General features: G+C 40.3%; 1 protein-coding gene across 3 annotated transcripts in view; it reads left to right on the top strand.

The window, feature by feature from the left end:
- Positions 1–15763, top strand: part of RNASET2 (ribonuclease T2) — a 72018-nt gene that overhangs the window by 19288 nt on the left and 36967 nt on the right. For 2 of the 3 annotated variants that reach the window (XM_048844022.2, XM_048844023.2), the window contains exons 4-9: positions 1292–1347; positions 3841–3898; positions 4936–5006; positions 11544–11657; positions 14092–14137; positions 14325–14424. In XM_048844022.2, coding sequence (XP_048699979.1) covers positions 1292–1347; positions 3841–3898; positions 4936–5006; positions 11544–11657; positions 14092–14137; positions 14325–14424 — 445 coding nt within the window. The remainder of the gene's footprint in view (positions 1–1291; positions 1348–3840; positions 3899–4935; positions 5007–11543; positions 11658–14091; positions 14138–14324; positions 14425–15763) is intronic. The other variant, XM_048844019.2, reaches the window with a different exon arrangement.

Below are 15763 nucleotides of genomic sequence, written 5' to 3'. Positions count from 1 at the left end.
ATCAGAGAGAAAGGAAACTGACACACATGGAAAGCAAATGTGAAAAATTAAGCATGCTGTTTTATGCATGGCATAGGACTGTAGAAGCCTAGACAATTAGTGAGGTTACAGGTCTTATTCTGTCCTTTTGCAGTGTCAGAGCTACTGCTCTGACAAAGTGAATCACACTAATTAGGGCAGAAAGGAACATGCAGAGATTAAAAGAGAAGCTAGTAGGGAGTTTTTGTTTTTTAATAAATATTTACATTAAACTATTTGGTGGTCACCAGGCAGAATACTGGGGAAAGTACCAAAAAAAAAAAAACAACACCGAGTCTGACAGTCTGAGCATCAAGTTTAGTGACTGATCAGAAGCATATAACCTACACTAAAAACAACATTTTATGCACAGAGTGCTCTGCTCTCCCTGTGTAATCAAGGGCTTTGCTTCCTTTCAGGCGGGGAACCCCAACCCTTATAGAATAGTAATAATCCGTGCTCAAGCAAGTAGTTAAACTGAAATCAGTGGGATTAGCATTTGCAAGACTGGGCCCCCATATTATATTTACTGAGCTCCTCGGAAGTTCCTGTATGTACTGTTCTGCCCTTTCTTTAGTAGTTAATGATTTGCATAGGTAATTATTTGGGCTGTGAATGCTGGTGTGGTTCTCTCCCTTAATCATTGTATGTCTACTTGGATTTTGCAGCCAATAGAGTGCTGCATACTGCAGCAATCTGGATTGTCTCATTTTCTTTATACCAGCAGTAGAATTGCTCATGCACATGTACAAACTGTTGCTGGCGTCAGGGCCGGAGAACATTTTTGTTCCCCCAAGAGTGGCTTAGCTGGCTAACCAGTGGAGTGGGGGAAAAAATGGCACAGCGGAGTGGTGCTCCCCGGGAAGTTGGCGCCCAGGGCAACTGCCCTACTGGCCTGCCCCTAAAACTGGCCCTGGTTGATTTCACTAACACACGATTGATGGCTTCTCACAGTGTTTAAAATCTCTTTGTTTTGGGAACTCTGAACTCAATGAAAAGGTTTGTTGATCTCTTAAATAGGAAACTGCTGGGAACTGCAGGCCAGATCCTCATTAGATCTAAATAAGACTTAGTCCATCTAAGTGAATGCAGCTATGCTGATTTACACTAACTGAGAATCTGCCCTTGATCTTTCATATATTTGTGCTGCTCATTCAGCATGTTTGTGGTAAGTCCCTTAGCATGCTCTAATGCTTTTAAACCCAAAATGGATTAGGTGATCTCTGACTAAGCAATGTATTTAATAAATGTTATGGACTTTTGCTTTCTTTAGATGAGTGAGAATGACTGCAAAGATCCCCCCCAGTACTGGACAATTCATGGACTATGGTAAGAACTTAAAACAAATCCTTTAAATTTCAAATTGGAAAAGAATGCCATGTTGGTCTAAATTCAGTGCTGGCGTAAGCAGGTACAGCCTCATTGACTTCAAGTGTAAGGGCTTGATTCTCCTCCTATTTACACCAGTGTAAATCAGAAATAACTTCATTAGAGACAATGCTGTAAAATGAGTGTGAGGGAGAGAAGAATCAGACTCTTAAACTTGGGGTCAGTGGATCTGTAACCACTTAAAGCAGCATTGAATCTGGTCTATATCCTTATTAAAAAGGACACAGTTGTGCTTCTCTGCTATGGAATTGTAAATCTGAAAGAGCCATGGCACAAAATTCTGGCTCCATAGAATCCTATGGCAAAACTCCTATTGATTTCAGAGGAGCAGAGTTTCACCCATGGTGTGTGATTTGAGCACAGGACTGGAAGCCAGTGTGGGCTCTAATCCCATCTCTGGCATTGACTCCTGCAGTAGCTTTGGGTAAATAACTCAATGATTTTTTTTTTTAATCTGTAGAATGGGGATGATAGTATTTAGGCATTACAGGGATTAGTTATTTGATTCTAGACAGGAGTTTGAGGAAGAAAATGTTCATATTATGTTTCATAAGGATTAATACACAGACTTTCAGCAACCGTAAACAGCTCCAAACTGTGGTCTGTAATCCAACTAAAAACATCACCAGCCTTGATACAGAATGTAACTTCTCTAAAATTTGTCTTATCAGTTTTATTTCTGCTTTCACTGCAAATTTACCCAGTAGTATGCATATTAAAATGCCTAATTTATAGTGTGTTTCTCCTTGAGTTGCTTGGTCTTATAGTTTTATGTAGGCATTTTCAGTAGCATAGCTCACAGAGGTTTAAGAGCATGACATATGACTTCTAATTTTGATAATAAAGTCACATCAATTTAAGATATGTTTTCCCCTTTTCCATTCCACCTATGGAAGGGAAATTATGAGAAACTTTTGAAGTGTGTTTCTAATCTGAAAAATGACTTTGTAAACATGGGATTGAGGGTTACATGTTTGTTGTGTCCAAACAATTCCCTTATTAAATGTGCTCGTTTACAAGTACAAATGCTGTTTTCTATCAGTCCTACAAATTCACTTGGGTTCTGAAGGCCCAATTGTCTACTCGTGTAAATCAGCTAAAGTCAATGGATTTACATGAGTGTAAAACCAGTGCAAGTTGAGAATCAGGCACTGAGAGTCAAGATCGGTTTTTTCCTTTTCCAATAATAAAAATCCCACAGGTCCAGTTAAGCCCTCTGTATTCCCATTCCATTGTCTTCAAATTATGCTCTTGTTGGTGCCTCAGCAACCAGTTACCATCAAAGGAATCTTCGCAGATACAACTGGTCAGATCTTAGTATACAATACTGATGATGATGCATCCAAAAACAGACTTCAGTTCATTCTCTCTTCTTTGTTCTGTTGGCTCTGCAGAATTAAAAAGAATAATAATAAAAAATATACTTTGTCTGCTGATCTGACTTTGAATACATACAAGGAGCAGACCTGAGGAGGGAGAAGTTATCATGTTTTCCACAGGCAGTTTTCAGAGCAAAATCCCATTTATCACTGAATTTGTGCCTTTGCAGGTTCAAGTCAGACCTCTAACTTACCAGGATGTTTAGTTTTTTGTGCTGGTGGATGCTCCACTGAGTCTTAGGAATGTGTAGCGTATTGAAATATAAGAACCCTGCTCTAGCCAGAGACCAAAGTTGTATAGTTCAGTACACTGCTGACATATGATCTCACATGCTTGGTGATCATGTGCAGGCACACAAATCAAATTGCAGGATAAGCTCTTTTTTAAAAGTCTATTTCCAAAGTTGCTAATGTAAAGGAGTATAGCTTCCTCTTTTTCCGAGTTCAGAGCACTTGTTTGTGTCTCATGACTGAGTGTGGCCTCAGGAGTCTAAACCTGTTACAAAAAACTCATAGAAATTTGTGAAAAACATGTCTGTCTCAAAGGAAACAACTGGCTGGAATCTCTGTGAAGATGTAGAGACTTTTCATTAAAAATATAAGTGATTGCAAGAAAACATACAACAGATTAGTAGCCTATCCTCTATAAAACTGTCAACAGCATCACAGCTAGGGTCCAAGGCAGCTAGAATTTGTGTGGGTCTGGGAATCATAAGTTGAGTGACTCAGTTAGGGTGGAATTGACTTCATTGGAGAGGACCCAGGCAAAATCCTCCACACCACTCAGGAACTTTATGCATAGCTAAAGTGGTGTGAAGGGCACAACAGGGTCCTCTGCACTTAGAAGAGTTCAGACACAATTAGCACGTAATGAATTTTAATGTGTTTGTGTTGGTTAAAATGCTGAAGAGATTGACTTGGGTGCCTTGGATTTTTAAACTCAAATTTCAAAGCTATAATCTTGTAACTTTGAAATGTAGCTCCGTGACATGACTTTTTCCACCAAGTACCTAATAGTGGGCATTCTGTTTTCATTTGTATATTTCTTCCCTAGGCCTGATAAAGTAGACGAATGTAATAGAACATGGCACTTCAATGTGACTGAAATTAAGGTAATTTAATTTATTTAAATTAAAATGTTAATTCTGAGCAGGATTGAACACAATTACGTTTTCAAATCCCAAATATATATATATATAACTTCATAGCATATCACTTCTGATTTAATTTGTGATCTGAGATGGTTACGCTTTTAAAAATTCCCATTCCAACATTCATTAGGTGCTTTATTCCCTTATTCTAAGTCTCGATGAAGTTCAACAACTCCCTCAAATCACCATTGGTTTTGTATATACACATGGCTTGAGTCATTCCCTTGTCCTTTCAAGTAGAAATTGGCAGAACACTGGCTCTGGGCCACCCGGGGCAAAAAATCTTTCTGGAGGGGAGGGTACAACTAGTGCACCCCTTGCAACTTCTGTACTGCTGGGCGGCCCAGCACCTGGGAGTGCATTTTCCACATAGCATCCAGTAGTAGGACTCCTGTTGAGCGTCATCTGTTGCTTAAAGCTGTTCCCCTGATTGAACCAATAAGGGAATTGAAAGTAGTGGTGGCTGCAGCCTGTCCTTTCCCAGAGGTGAGGTACATCTGCAAGCTGGGGTGCAGAGAATGCAAATTAAGGAGAGCTGAACAGTAAGTTCTATGATCAATTTGACTTCTTTCAAACCATAAAGAACGGAAAAGTCCGTTTTTCAGTCAAACATTGCTTTATAATACAGGGTGGGGGATTAAAGTCTGGAGATGAGTAAGACAGGAACCATACAATTTAACAGGATTTCTGTAGGGTTGCAGAAATTAATCAGTTAATTAAAAGTTACAGAAACATATCTTATTTCAAGAAAGGAAATATTTTTGTACAGTGTTTCAAAATCTAATTATACATTTGCATCTGAAACAGCCATAAGGATACATTTTAACCATATCAGCGCATAAAACCTCTTACTCGCCTAGCAATAATTTTTTTCACTTATATAATGGGTTTCAGCCAAGAATCTTTAAGTAATTGGGCAATCTTTTGAAATTGTATCCATTTATGTATGTTGAGTATGAAGTCACTTTTCAGGGTAGATACATATTTTTAATTTCTAGGATCTCTTGCCAGACATGAGACACTACTGGCCTGATATACTCCATTCATCTCCTAATCGCACCCAGTTCTGGTGAGTTCAAGCTACAATGGAAAATAATTTTGGATGTATCTTATAGTCTTTCTGAATGACTATCTGAAGGAGCCTTTGGTACCAGGCTTCAGATGCTTGCTGGAGTTGCATGGAAAACCTTGGAAAAACAACTTTAGAAATGATTCTGCACTTTCCTTCTGTGTCTCTTATTCTTTGTCAATATTAATATTTACATGAAAGCAGAATCTCTGGCCTCAGTCTTCCAAAGGTTTACTTGTGTCGGCCCTTACGCCTTTATTGTGTCGGCCCTTACGCCTTTATTGTGTCCCAGTGACTACCATGACAGTCAGTGCAGTCATCTAGACCTGATAAGTGTCATATACAGACCTCCTGTAGGTGTATCACACATTCCTATAGGACTGGTAAAATGGCACACATTTAAAGAGGGAAGGAGAGAGAGACATTCCTCCTACAAGAAGTATATGAAGGTGCAGAGAACAACCAATCAAGAACCTGTGAGTTCTTGTCAAACAAACTTGATAGTGTTCTTTGAGATTACAAGATTGGTTGACAAAGGTAACTGTGTTGACATCCTACACATATAATTCTGTAAGGCATTTTGATGTAGCTCCACACAATATCCGGAGGTTTCTTGTTTTTTTGTTTTTTGTTTTTGTTTTGTAAAAGCACTATACAAAAATCAGTGCAGCCCATATTGGATTTATTTAAAAACTGGTTAACTGATAGATCTAAAAAAAACCCCCAAAACCCTAAATGGGAGTCATCATCCAATGTTGGTGTTTCTTATGGTTTCCCACAGGGACCTGTTCTTTCCCCAGCTCTATTCATTATCTTTATCAATAATCTGGAAATAAATATAAAATTAGTGTTGCTAATATTTACAGATGGCCCACAAGTTGGTGAAGCAATAAATAATGATAAAGATAGGTTTGATCCATATTCCTCTGTAGAACTTACTGTAAAATGTCCTCACTTAACAACATGCATTTTAGTACAGCTAAACACAAGGGCATAGTTCTGGGAATCAAGACTGTAGGTCACATTTATAGGACGGAGGACTGTGTTCGGAAAGCAGGACTGCAGTTAGTAACATTAGTAATATTAGTAACAGGATAAACATGATTCTTACTGTGTATAGTATTCTGCAAGGTCTTTGGTGTTTGCAGTAGGCTAAGCTCGTTACTATGGTTTCCATATCTTCTCTGTGTTCAGTCAAAGAAGGGAAGATAAAAACTATTTTCTTTCTTTCTCCCATTGCAAATTGTGACGGGGCAAGGCCAGATGGCTATAGTAAAGTAATGGGAGTCAGTTATATTAGTCACAGGCTAAAGAAATCCCTGTTACCAGAATAAGCAAATGGCAGCTGCTCCAGGTCAATTAAGATCTTTCCAGAAGGCAGGGAGGACAACTAGGTTGATTGGGACACCTGAAGCCAATCATGGGCTGGCTGAAACTAGTTAAAAGCCTCCCAGTTAGTCAGGTGGGCATGCATGTCAGGAGCTGTAGGAGGAAGTTGCGCTGTTGGAGAGACTGAGCAGTATACACCATATCAGGCACGAGGAAAGAGGCCCTGAGGTAAGGGTGAAGTGGATCTTGAGGAAGTGTGGGTTGCTGTGGAGAAGTAGCCCAGGGAATTGTACGCATCCTGTTTCTAAAAAGTCAGCTACCATAGCTGATACTATTAGGGTCCCTGGGCTGGAGCCCGAAGTAGAGGGTGGGTCCGGGCTCCCCCCTTTGCCCTCCTGATGAATCACTGAGACTGGGAGACAACAGAGACTGTGCAAGGGAGGATAACTTCTCCTCACCTCCCTCGCTGGCTTATGATGAAAATGGCTCAGTAGGCTGTGACCCTTGCCTCTAGAGAGAGAAGGGCTACGTGGAGGGTCACAGTGAGCCTCTGAGGCTAGCAAAATCCACCGGGAAGTGCAGGACCCACGGAGACAAGAACAGAGCTTTGTCACAAAATGTATTAATTTTTCATATCTCCTTGATAAATGCTTGAAGTTGCTGGCTCAGTAGAGACATTGTAAGTCTGTTTCACACCACGGGTTCCTTGTATAGATGTGAAAAGGCAATAGAGCATGCCTGTGAACGAAGAGCCTTTCCTGCCCAAAACCTCAACCCAAAAAGTTAATGGACTCATTCAGTATTTTATTAGATTCTCCCAGCTGCTGAGTTAAAATCCTTCACTGACTTAGTTTCTGAGGTGCTTTCCATTAGGATTGGGTAGTTTATCTCAACCTATTGGACTGAAAATTCTCCGGGGGAGTATCATAAAGCAGGCAGGGAGAGTGGCTGTCCTTTTGACCCTGCCCTCTTCCTACATAGAAAGCCCAATCCCCGCCTAGTTCCAGGGCGAGACAAACATGCCACAGAACTGGCACTTCCTGCACCCTGATCAACTGCTCTTTACTTCACTTTGCTCATTGAAACAGTTGGGAGCTTTTGGCCTGAAGAGTGAATGTAGGAGCTTGTTTCTTTTTTCTGAGGGGGAAAGTCAAGATATGATATCATGGTAGTGGACAGCAGGTCCTGATAAACATAAGTGAAATATTTTCATACAAGTTTGCTGGTGAAAAACGGCTATTTGATCAAAATGAAAAAAAAAATCCTTCAAAACTTTGAATCCGCTCTAGTCCCATATTTCATCATGGCTACTGATGCTGTTTAGCATTTCTAACTCAAAAGCTAGCCAACAACAGTCTTGCCAAAAGTTGAAATAACCTTGGGAAACCAGCAGTATAAAAGCAATATGGCAGTTGGTTTAGGTATGTTTTAATTCTTTTTCTGTGACCAGTATTTGTTGACTGTGTGAGAAATCCTTCCCTTTAATACTGGGAGCTGTTTAATAAGGGACAGTGTTGCCTTAAATATGGCTCTAATTATAGATTTTATGAATCTACAAGCTTTTAGCAAACCTAACACCGCTGAAATGCTTCCACATTTTTTACTTTAGTTAAAATAGTTCTAATGAAACAAATAAGCATTCCTTGTAAATATTCCTTTTTACAATATAAAACCCTGAAAATTCAGCATGAAGACCTAAAAGTGAAATGGACTAAATAGATTTTTTGAAAGCTAAATGAAAGAATTATATTAAAGAGCATAGAAAGTGACAAGTAAATGGATTTTAAAAAATCCTTCCACTTAAGAATCTAAGATCTTAGTAACATAGGAAAGAGAAATGTATGTATTCTATAATTTATCATTTTTAAATTGAAAGTGTCCCTTGTGGAGTAATTGTTTAGGGGGAAATTCTTGAAAAGATTGTTCAGCCCAAACATATAAGGCTGTAGGCTCAACCCAAATGTGTACAGCGCAGAAGAAAGAATCAACAGACCTGGCAACTATCTGCATCTAATCCCCTTTGAGTACTGCAAGTTATGGACATCTGTGTGTTGCAGCTCCTCATTATTCCTCCCTCAGTATCTACATGCCTGTGAGCCACTGCATTTGTTTAGTTCTCAGACCCACCTGATATGACTCTAGCTTTGTCTGCCAGACACACTCAGGCTTCAGTGCTCCTGTAAAGTGGAGCAGAACTCTGCAGTGCTGTTTGGACACCCCATCTTCCGTCTACAATGGTGAGCATAACAATTTTTGCTGCATTGTGGGCATTCTGCAGCTCTGCGTAGTGCAGAGGCAGAATTACTGATGTCAGCACACGGTAAAAAGTGATGGAGCAGGGCAGGTTGCATAAGTGAGTTCCCTTGCATGCCCATTAGCAGAAGGAAATCAAAAGAGGGACTGTCTCACTGAGTACTCCATTTGAATGCTGAGCCTTTGAACTCGTGTCCTCAGACACACCTGTTGTGCAGTAATGCCTTGCCTCTTTTTTTTCCCCCCATGCTGCTGAGGGTCAGGGAGATCCACAAGAGGTTTGTTGTTGGGTAGTTTGTTTATTTACTCTTTTCTGCCTGTACAGAGGACTGTCTTGCATCCATATTCGGCACAAGCATGAGCTGATGCTCAAGTGTGGTGACCTTGCCTCTCTTGCTGTTTGCCACACAAGTGCTTTGAGAAATCAAGGCCTTCCTGAGCATTAGAGAAGAAAGAAATTGGTCTCGTATTTTTCACTAGGGATCTCTGCAGTTTCCATAGTTTCCTTAGTTGTGTTTTGTGTTAAGTGGAAGAGGTGAAGGTAAAATGCCACATTCCCATACTCAACAGTTAAAAAGAATGAATTATTTCTACATCTTTTCTCTTCTTTCATGTAGCTGTGCTGTACAAAATAGGTAGCTTCTCTTTAAGAAGGGTTATCTTATTTTTTTTGTTACAAGCTGGGGCAAGCACCCCATCCTGGACACTCACCATGCTGTAGTGAACCCAAACTTTGGGTCCCATGGGTTCTTGCTGTGCTGGGCAGAGCTCTTGGCAGTGGAGACACTACAGTCCGGTTGCCCAGGCCCTGAAACTATCAGCAGTTCTTCCAAGCAGCTGCTGCATGCTTCTAAAGTTCCACCAAAGCTGCAGACCCTCTGGTTTGTAGTTTGGTATGGATACATACAGATAGATTCTGATCTGTCACATTTGTATTGACTCTAAAGAAACAAATCTATAGCAATGAGAGAAACATTTTCATTGTAACCCCCTAATTTCAGTACTTCTGCAGTCTTCCAGTTACACATAACCACCCCCAATCCCCAAATCTTGAACTCAGTCTTCATACTCACTCCCAGCTCAAAAGTAAATGTCATTTTTTCCAATTCCAAGTATTTAATAAGAGTTTTCATACTTTAAGTTCTTTAACTTTTATTGTAAACATATAACTCAAAGGCATCCTGAAGAAGAAAAAAAACTGGACTTATGCCCCTTCTTTGTGATGTATAAAGGGGGCATCACAAGAGTCAAGGGATTGAAAGCAAGGCATCCCAAAAGTGAAGGGATTTTTTTAGTCATTCATGACAAGCTTTTTGTGTTTTGTGCTGACATCTATTTAACCCCAGTCACTAATGAACATTTTGGGAAAAGGATGTCCGTGTTAAAGATTCCACACCTGCATCTTTCACAGTAAATATGCCTTGAGATATAGCTGAATCTCCTGCTTTGTATGTGTTAGTCCACTGACAAAATAGAGTATGGCCTTTTTTTTTTTTTTTTGCATTACATTCTGGGATACTGATAGCCTTGACATTATAGTAAGAAACCAGGTTTTCAGACATCTTCATTGTTTTTAAAGTTCGATTTGATGCATGGCCTGCTACCATAGTGTACAAGACCTCACTAAAGTTTATACTAAAAGAAATTTAGAAATGTTAACACTTTAAACAAATTCTCAAAGGTTAACTTTCTGAACATGACTCATTTCTCATAATACATTTTTTATCTCACTAATATGACTAAATTTTGTCAAGCCGTGACTAACTTGGGTATGTTCTGCTTACCTAAGTTAGCCCACAATGCATATTTTTCAGATGGTTTTCTGTATCTGTGTAAGCTATTTATACGGCCCACCATCACCATAGTTCCTGGGCACATCGCAATCTTCAATATGTTTATCCTTACAACACTCCTGCGAGGTAGGGAAGTATTACTTATTCCTAATTTACAGGTGGAAAACTGAGTCACAGAGATACTAATCTATTTGCCAGGGTCATACAGAATGTCTGTTGAAGGATAGGGAATTGAACACAGATATCCCAGTCCCAGACTAGTACCTTAACCAATGGACCATCCTCTTTTTCTCTCTTGTATAGTTTATAGGACAGTCTGAAACTATCTCATGCAGTATTACTGAAAAAAAATGTTCCCAGTTCACCAGCCAGATAGAACTCTGTTTCTGTACTAAATAATAAAATTTCATGAAGGCAGGGCTTTTGTATTGTACGTTCTACTGTATGTGGCACTAAATTGTTATCAGACTTGAAAAATACATCCTGTTACTGGATGGCTTTGTAAGTCTTGTTACAATTCAGAATCCACAAAACCCTGAAGCCCAGTGTGTAAAATGTAGCTGTTCCTAGCTCTGCCACTGACTGTAACATTTATGGTCTCAGTCAGTGGGCAAGTTAGCGTCTCTCTTCTTTTGATCAAACGATTATCTCATCCTGATATTTCCTTAGCAATTTGCACTAATAGAACTGTGAAAATCTGCCTTCCTACAGCAGTGTTTTCTCTTTGTGTTGTGTGCTCTGCTACATGCTAGGGTTCTCTGCCTTATCACATCTAATCCAGTCTCAGTCTGAGATGCTGGCACCGGGAATGGGAGGCTTCTCATTTTCGCACCTGGCACCTATGGCAAAGTGAACAAGATGTATTTGTAGAAATCAGTATCTCTGCTGACTTGTACTGAGGTGCAGGGCGATACAGGAAGAGGATTTGGGGGGTTTGGAGTGGGATTTTTGCCTACGCTAGCTGATTATATGTGCAGTTGTTTGTAAGAGATGTGGTGGTTTTCTCCTGTTTCAGTTATTAACTTCATCTGTCATATGCTTGTTCTTATACTAATATTTGGATAAGAATGCTTTATCTTAAAGGGACTTTCTCTTAGCTCTTTGAGTATACCTGGGCAGATTCCATGTCTCCTAAAAACTGAATTTAGCTTTGTTCCCATAGGAAGCATGAGTGGGAGAAACATGGGACCTGTGCAGCCACAGTGGAGCCTCTTAATTCTCAAAAGAAATATTTTGGTAGAACATTGGATCTCTACCAAAAACTTGACCTCAACAGGTATGGAAATCTACCCCTTCTGTTGGTTTATTATTTTAGTGGTGCAAAAGGCTTTGATGTACACTTAACAACAAAGAAAAAAACCCTAAAAATGTCATTCTGCAGTGGAAAAATGACTGTTGATGCCAGTTGTCTTTAATAATGTACTCTAGAGCCAGAGCAAGGATTATTCTGCTACCATTTTAAGTTGTAGTACAGTCTCCTTTTCTCATCACACAATACTAGGCACCAATCCAACTTCCATTTCAGTCAGTAAGTTTCTTCGTTGTCTCTGAGTCCAATTTTGCCATCCTTTTCAGGTAAAACTCCCATTGACTGCAGTGAGAATGGCAGGATTGGCCCTAGAGGTAGATTCATTTTTAGATACCATAGGCTGCCATTTGTTTACTGAAGCCCTGATCCTGCACACACTTACACATGTGCTTAACTTTACTTCTGTGAGTAGCCCTTCTAATTTTTATGGGATTACTCACAGCAGTAGAGTTAAATATATGCAAAGGCATTTGCAGGATCAGGGCCTGAGATGGTTGCATGGTGTTATAATAGACAGTCAAATTGGAAGTCAAGTTTTGGCTACTATACCTTTTAGAAGTACTGTTATGTAACCAGAAACATTCTTGTAGATTTTTAAAAACCTATGTACAACACTGTGCTTGAGAAACTAAATTTTACAATAGGAGGGCCAATAAAAAAAATTCAGGACATTTATAAAATAAAGTGCATCCATCGTTTCCCTTAGTGGAAAAGGACAAGTCAAGTGCAAAACTCTTGTTCAGCTTTCTGAGAGAGAGAATAATAGACTAGGATTTAGGAACTATAGAGGAAGGATCCAATAGAAACAGAGGACAGCCTGAAAGACCAAAGTCAACCAATGCCAAAGCCCCCACCATGCACTCATAAGCAATTAACTGTGTTATGTTTTCCTATTCCTATTGGATGATCCCATCTCACTGCTCCAACACACTGGTGCAGAACAAAAAAAACTTTTAGATGGGATATAACAACTTGTCCCAGCTCCTTAGGTATACATTAATTAGGAGCACTTTTAAAAATGCCCCCCATGTAGTGACTAGCAGGCTGTCAGCTTCTCCGTTCCCTGCTTGAATGTGCAAATTTGCAGCATACAGATGTCTCATGTGAAACCTACATGAAATTATCAGCCTGGGAGACCCCGGGTCCAGTCCACCTGTTCCAACCATTCTTTCATTATTTATCCACAGTGGAACAGCTTTGCCAGGAGAGCTTGAGAGAACCCCACATCTGAATACCCCTAGCTCAGGGGTTTGAGCACTCTGAGAGGTGGGAAACCCCTGTTTTGAATCCTTCCTCCCCCTTTGACGGAAAGGGGGGAGTTGAACATGGGGTCTCCCGCCTCTCAGGCGAGTGCTTTAGACACTGGGCTAAAAGTTATAAGGTGGGCGGCAGCACCACCACCTCGTCCTCCTTTGACAGAATTTTGAATGGGACCTTTTGAGCACACCTACTGGATTGGGCACTGCCTCTACTTAGGTGGGCTAAGGACTATCTTCCCTTGGTTCATGGATCACTCTGGGACTTAGGCAGGAGATAGATGGCTGAACACCTAGAGGAAGACAGCAATGAACATGCACAGAGGCAGGAACATAGGTGCCTACAGAACTTTTACTATGGAAAAATGTAGGTGCTGAGTGAGCGTGGGTGCCTTCAGGGTTCAGTGGGAGTATTGAGGATCGCAGTGGAGGCAAAAGAGGGACTTGGGTTCCTAAAACATGGACTCAGATGTCTAAAACAGGGATCCACTAAAGTACTTTGGCTCGTCCCACCTATCCTGCTTAGCTTTATTGAATGACTTATTTTAAAAATATGCTTTTAATATTAAATTAACTGGAAAACTTGTTTGATTATTCTCAGCTGACAATGGTTCTGAATCCTGAGCCACACTCCAGTTGCTTTGTGCTCTTCCACTGGTATAAAGTGACCTTAAATTTGGCAAATCTCCCTGTGTACAGGGATTTCCAGTAGCACACAGTGACCACAACAACTCCTATTCCTCTCCCTCCCTCTGGTCAGATGAGGAAAAAGAGATGTGACCTGCTGCTCTAACCTGTATCACGTGACTGACACACCATAGCCCATGGATTTGGGGAGCGCAGAGAATGCCGTGGGCCCCTCTCCCAGCTACAACTGAGGATCTGGCTCTAATGGTTAAAGTTGATTCCAGCAGGAGAGTTCTCACTGCACCAGCCAAGGAGTAAGGGGAATGCTAGTTACTCAAGCTCGGGAAAGGAGAGGGAGGTTGAGCTTCTCCCATTCCCCTTGCTTTAATCTGTCTGTCTAGCTCCCTCACTGGGATTTTCCATTTATCCATTGGTTAGCTGTAGCATATCTACATGCAGTGACTCCCATAAAATGTAAGATGTATTACTCCACAAAAGGCATTTTTTATTCATTTCAGTTGTCTCCTGAAAGTTGGGATAAAGCCAAGCAGTACCTATTACCAGGTAAGAAGCTGTCATACTTATAAAATCATTTTAATGTATTGCTGCTAGAAGGAGTGGGTAGCTTCAGACCTGCTGCAGATAAGCAATCTCTTAACTGTATAGCTGTTTACAGTAGTTTTTCATGCAAAAGGCTTTTTGTGACGGTACAAATATGGGATTTGTTGAAGTGATGCTATATGCCTTTCAGCGCTCTCTGGCTTTTAAATCTTCAGATGACAGCCATAAAAGAAGCCCTTACAAGTGTTTATGGAGTAACACCAAAGGTTCAGTGCCTTCCTCCAGAAGAGGTAAAACTTTCTTTTATTATTTCCTTTATTGATTGAAGTAGTAGACAAAAGTTTACCTTGATGAAACTAAATGTATTAACTTCTGATGATTTTTCCTCTCTCTTTGGCTTCTATGTTGGGATATTCCAAGTATCCCCTGAAATATATTTACCTCAAAGCATACAGTACTCAACTGTCTCTACTTAGGCCAAATTTTAGCTCTGTCCTACTAAAAATAAAAAGACTTTGCCTGATAGCACATGGGGATTAGGCAAATTCAGAGCCTTACCCAGTGTCCCAAAAGAATTCCTGTTTGGAGAAGTTTTATGGCTTTTCCTATGATTCGGAAAGACAGAGCTAAATGATCTGTCTTCTCCAGCCAAGGCTGCCTAAAAATCCGGTTTCATTTTCCCTTTCCATGCCAGCAACTGATCTATAAGTTAGCATGCAGTAGAGAATTTAGTGTGCACAATCAATACATTATGGCACAAATACAATTCTACCAAAGTAAAATAAACTATATATTTAAGCTACAAAACAGTGCACATGGCATTGAGTTTAGTTAGCTATATAGGTTGTGATTTCCCCCTCCCTTTTAACTATCACTTTGTGATGTGACCTTTCCTGAAAAGGTCACAGATCAGCTCTAACAATCACTAATTTCCCTATCACAGTTTATTAAAGCTGTTTTGCTGGAAAACATTTGGCGGAGTTATCCCACCTGTGCAGAAAGCTATTTCATGAAAACCATTCCAAGTTAAAATTGCTTTTAGAGTTGAATATCTTTTTTTTGTGTTGTCAAGTTAATTTGCTTTAGCAATATTCTGAGTCTTTTTGTGCTCAGCCTTTCCTTTTTCACATTTAAACCCACTAAATCATAGCCTCTAAGGTCAGAAGGGTCCATCATGATAGTCTAGTCAGACCTCCTGCACATTGCAGGCCACAGAACCTCACCCACCCACTCCTGTAATAGACCCATAACTTATGGCTGAGTTACTGAAGTCCTCAAATCATGATTTAAAGACTTCAAGTTACAAAGAATCCACCATTTGCACTAATTTAAACCTGCAAGTGACCCATGCCTCATGCTGCAGAGGAAGGCAAACCTCCCCCCCCCCCCAAAGGGTCTCTGCCAATCTGACCCAGAGGAACATTCCTTCCTGATACCAAATATGGCAATCAGTTAGACCCTGAGCATATGGGCAAGACCCACCAACTATCAAAACCAGTTGCCGCCCTTTTAAGGGCTTTTTAAACAACAAATGAAAATTGGAGTTGTGCCATCAACTTCAATGGGAACAGGAATTTGCTTTAGTGCTTTTAATCGAGAGGCTGTATGTGTGGAACAGGTTAAAGCCTG

Source organism: Caretta caretta, chromosome 3 (assembly GCF_965140235.1).
Source record: "Caretta caretta isolate rCarCar2 chromosome 3, rCarCar1.hap1, whole genome shotgun sequence".
Lineage (NCBI taxonomy): Eukaryota > Metazoa > Chordata > Testudines > Cheloniidae > Caretta > Caretta caretta.
This window is presented reverse-complemented; position numbering and strand designations above follow the sequence as displayed.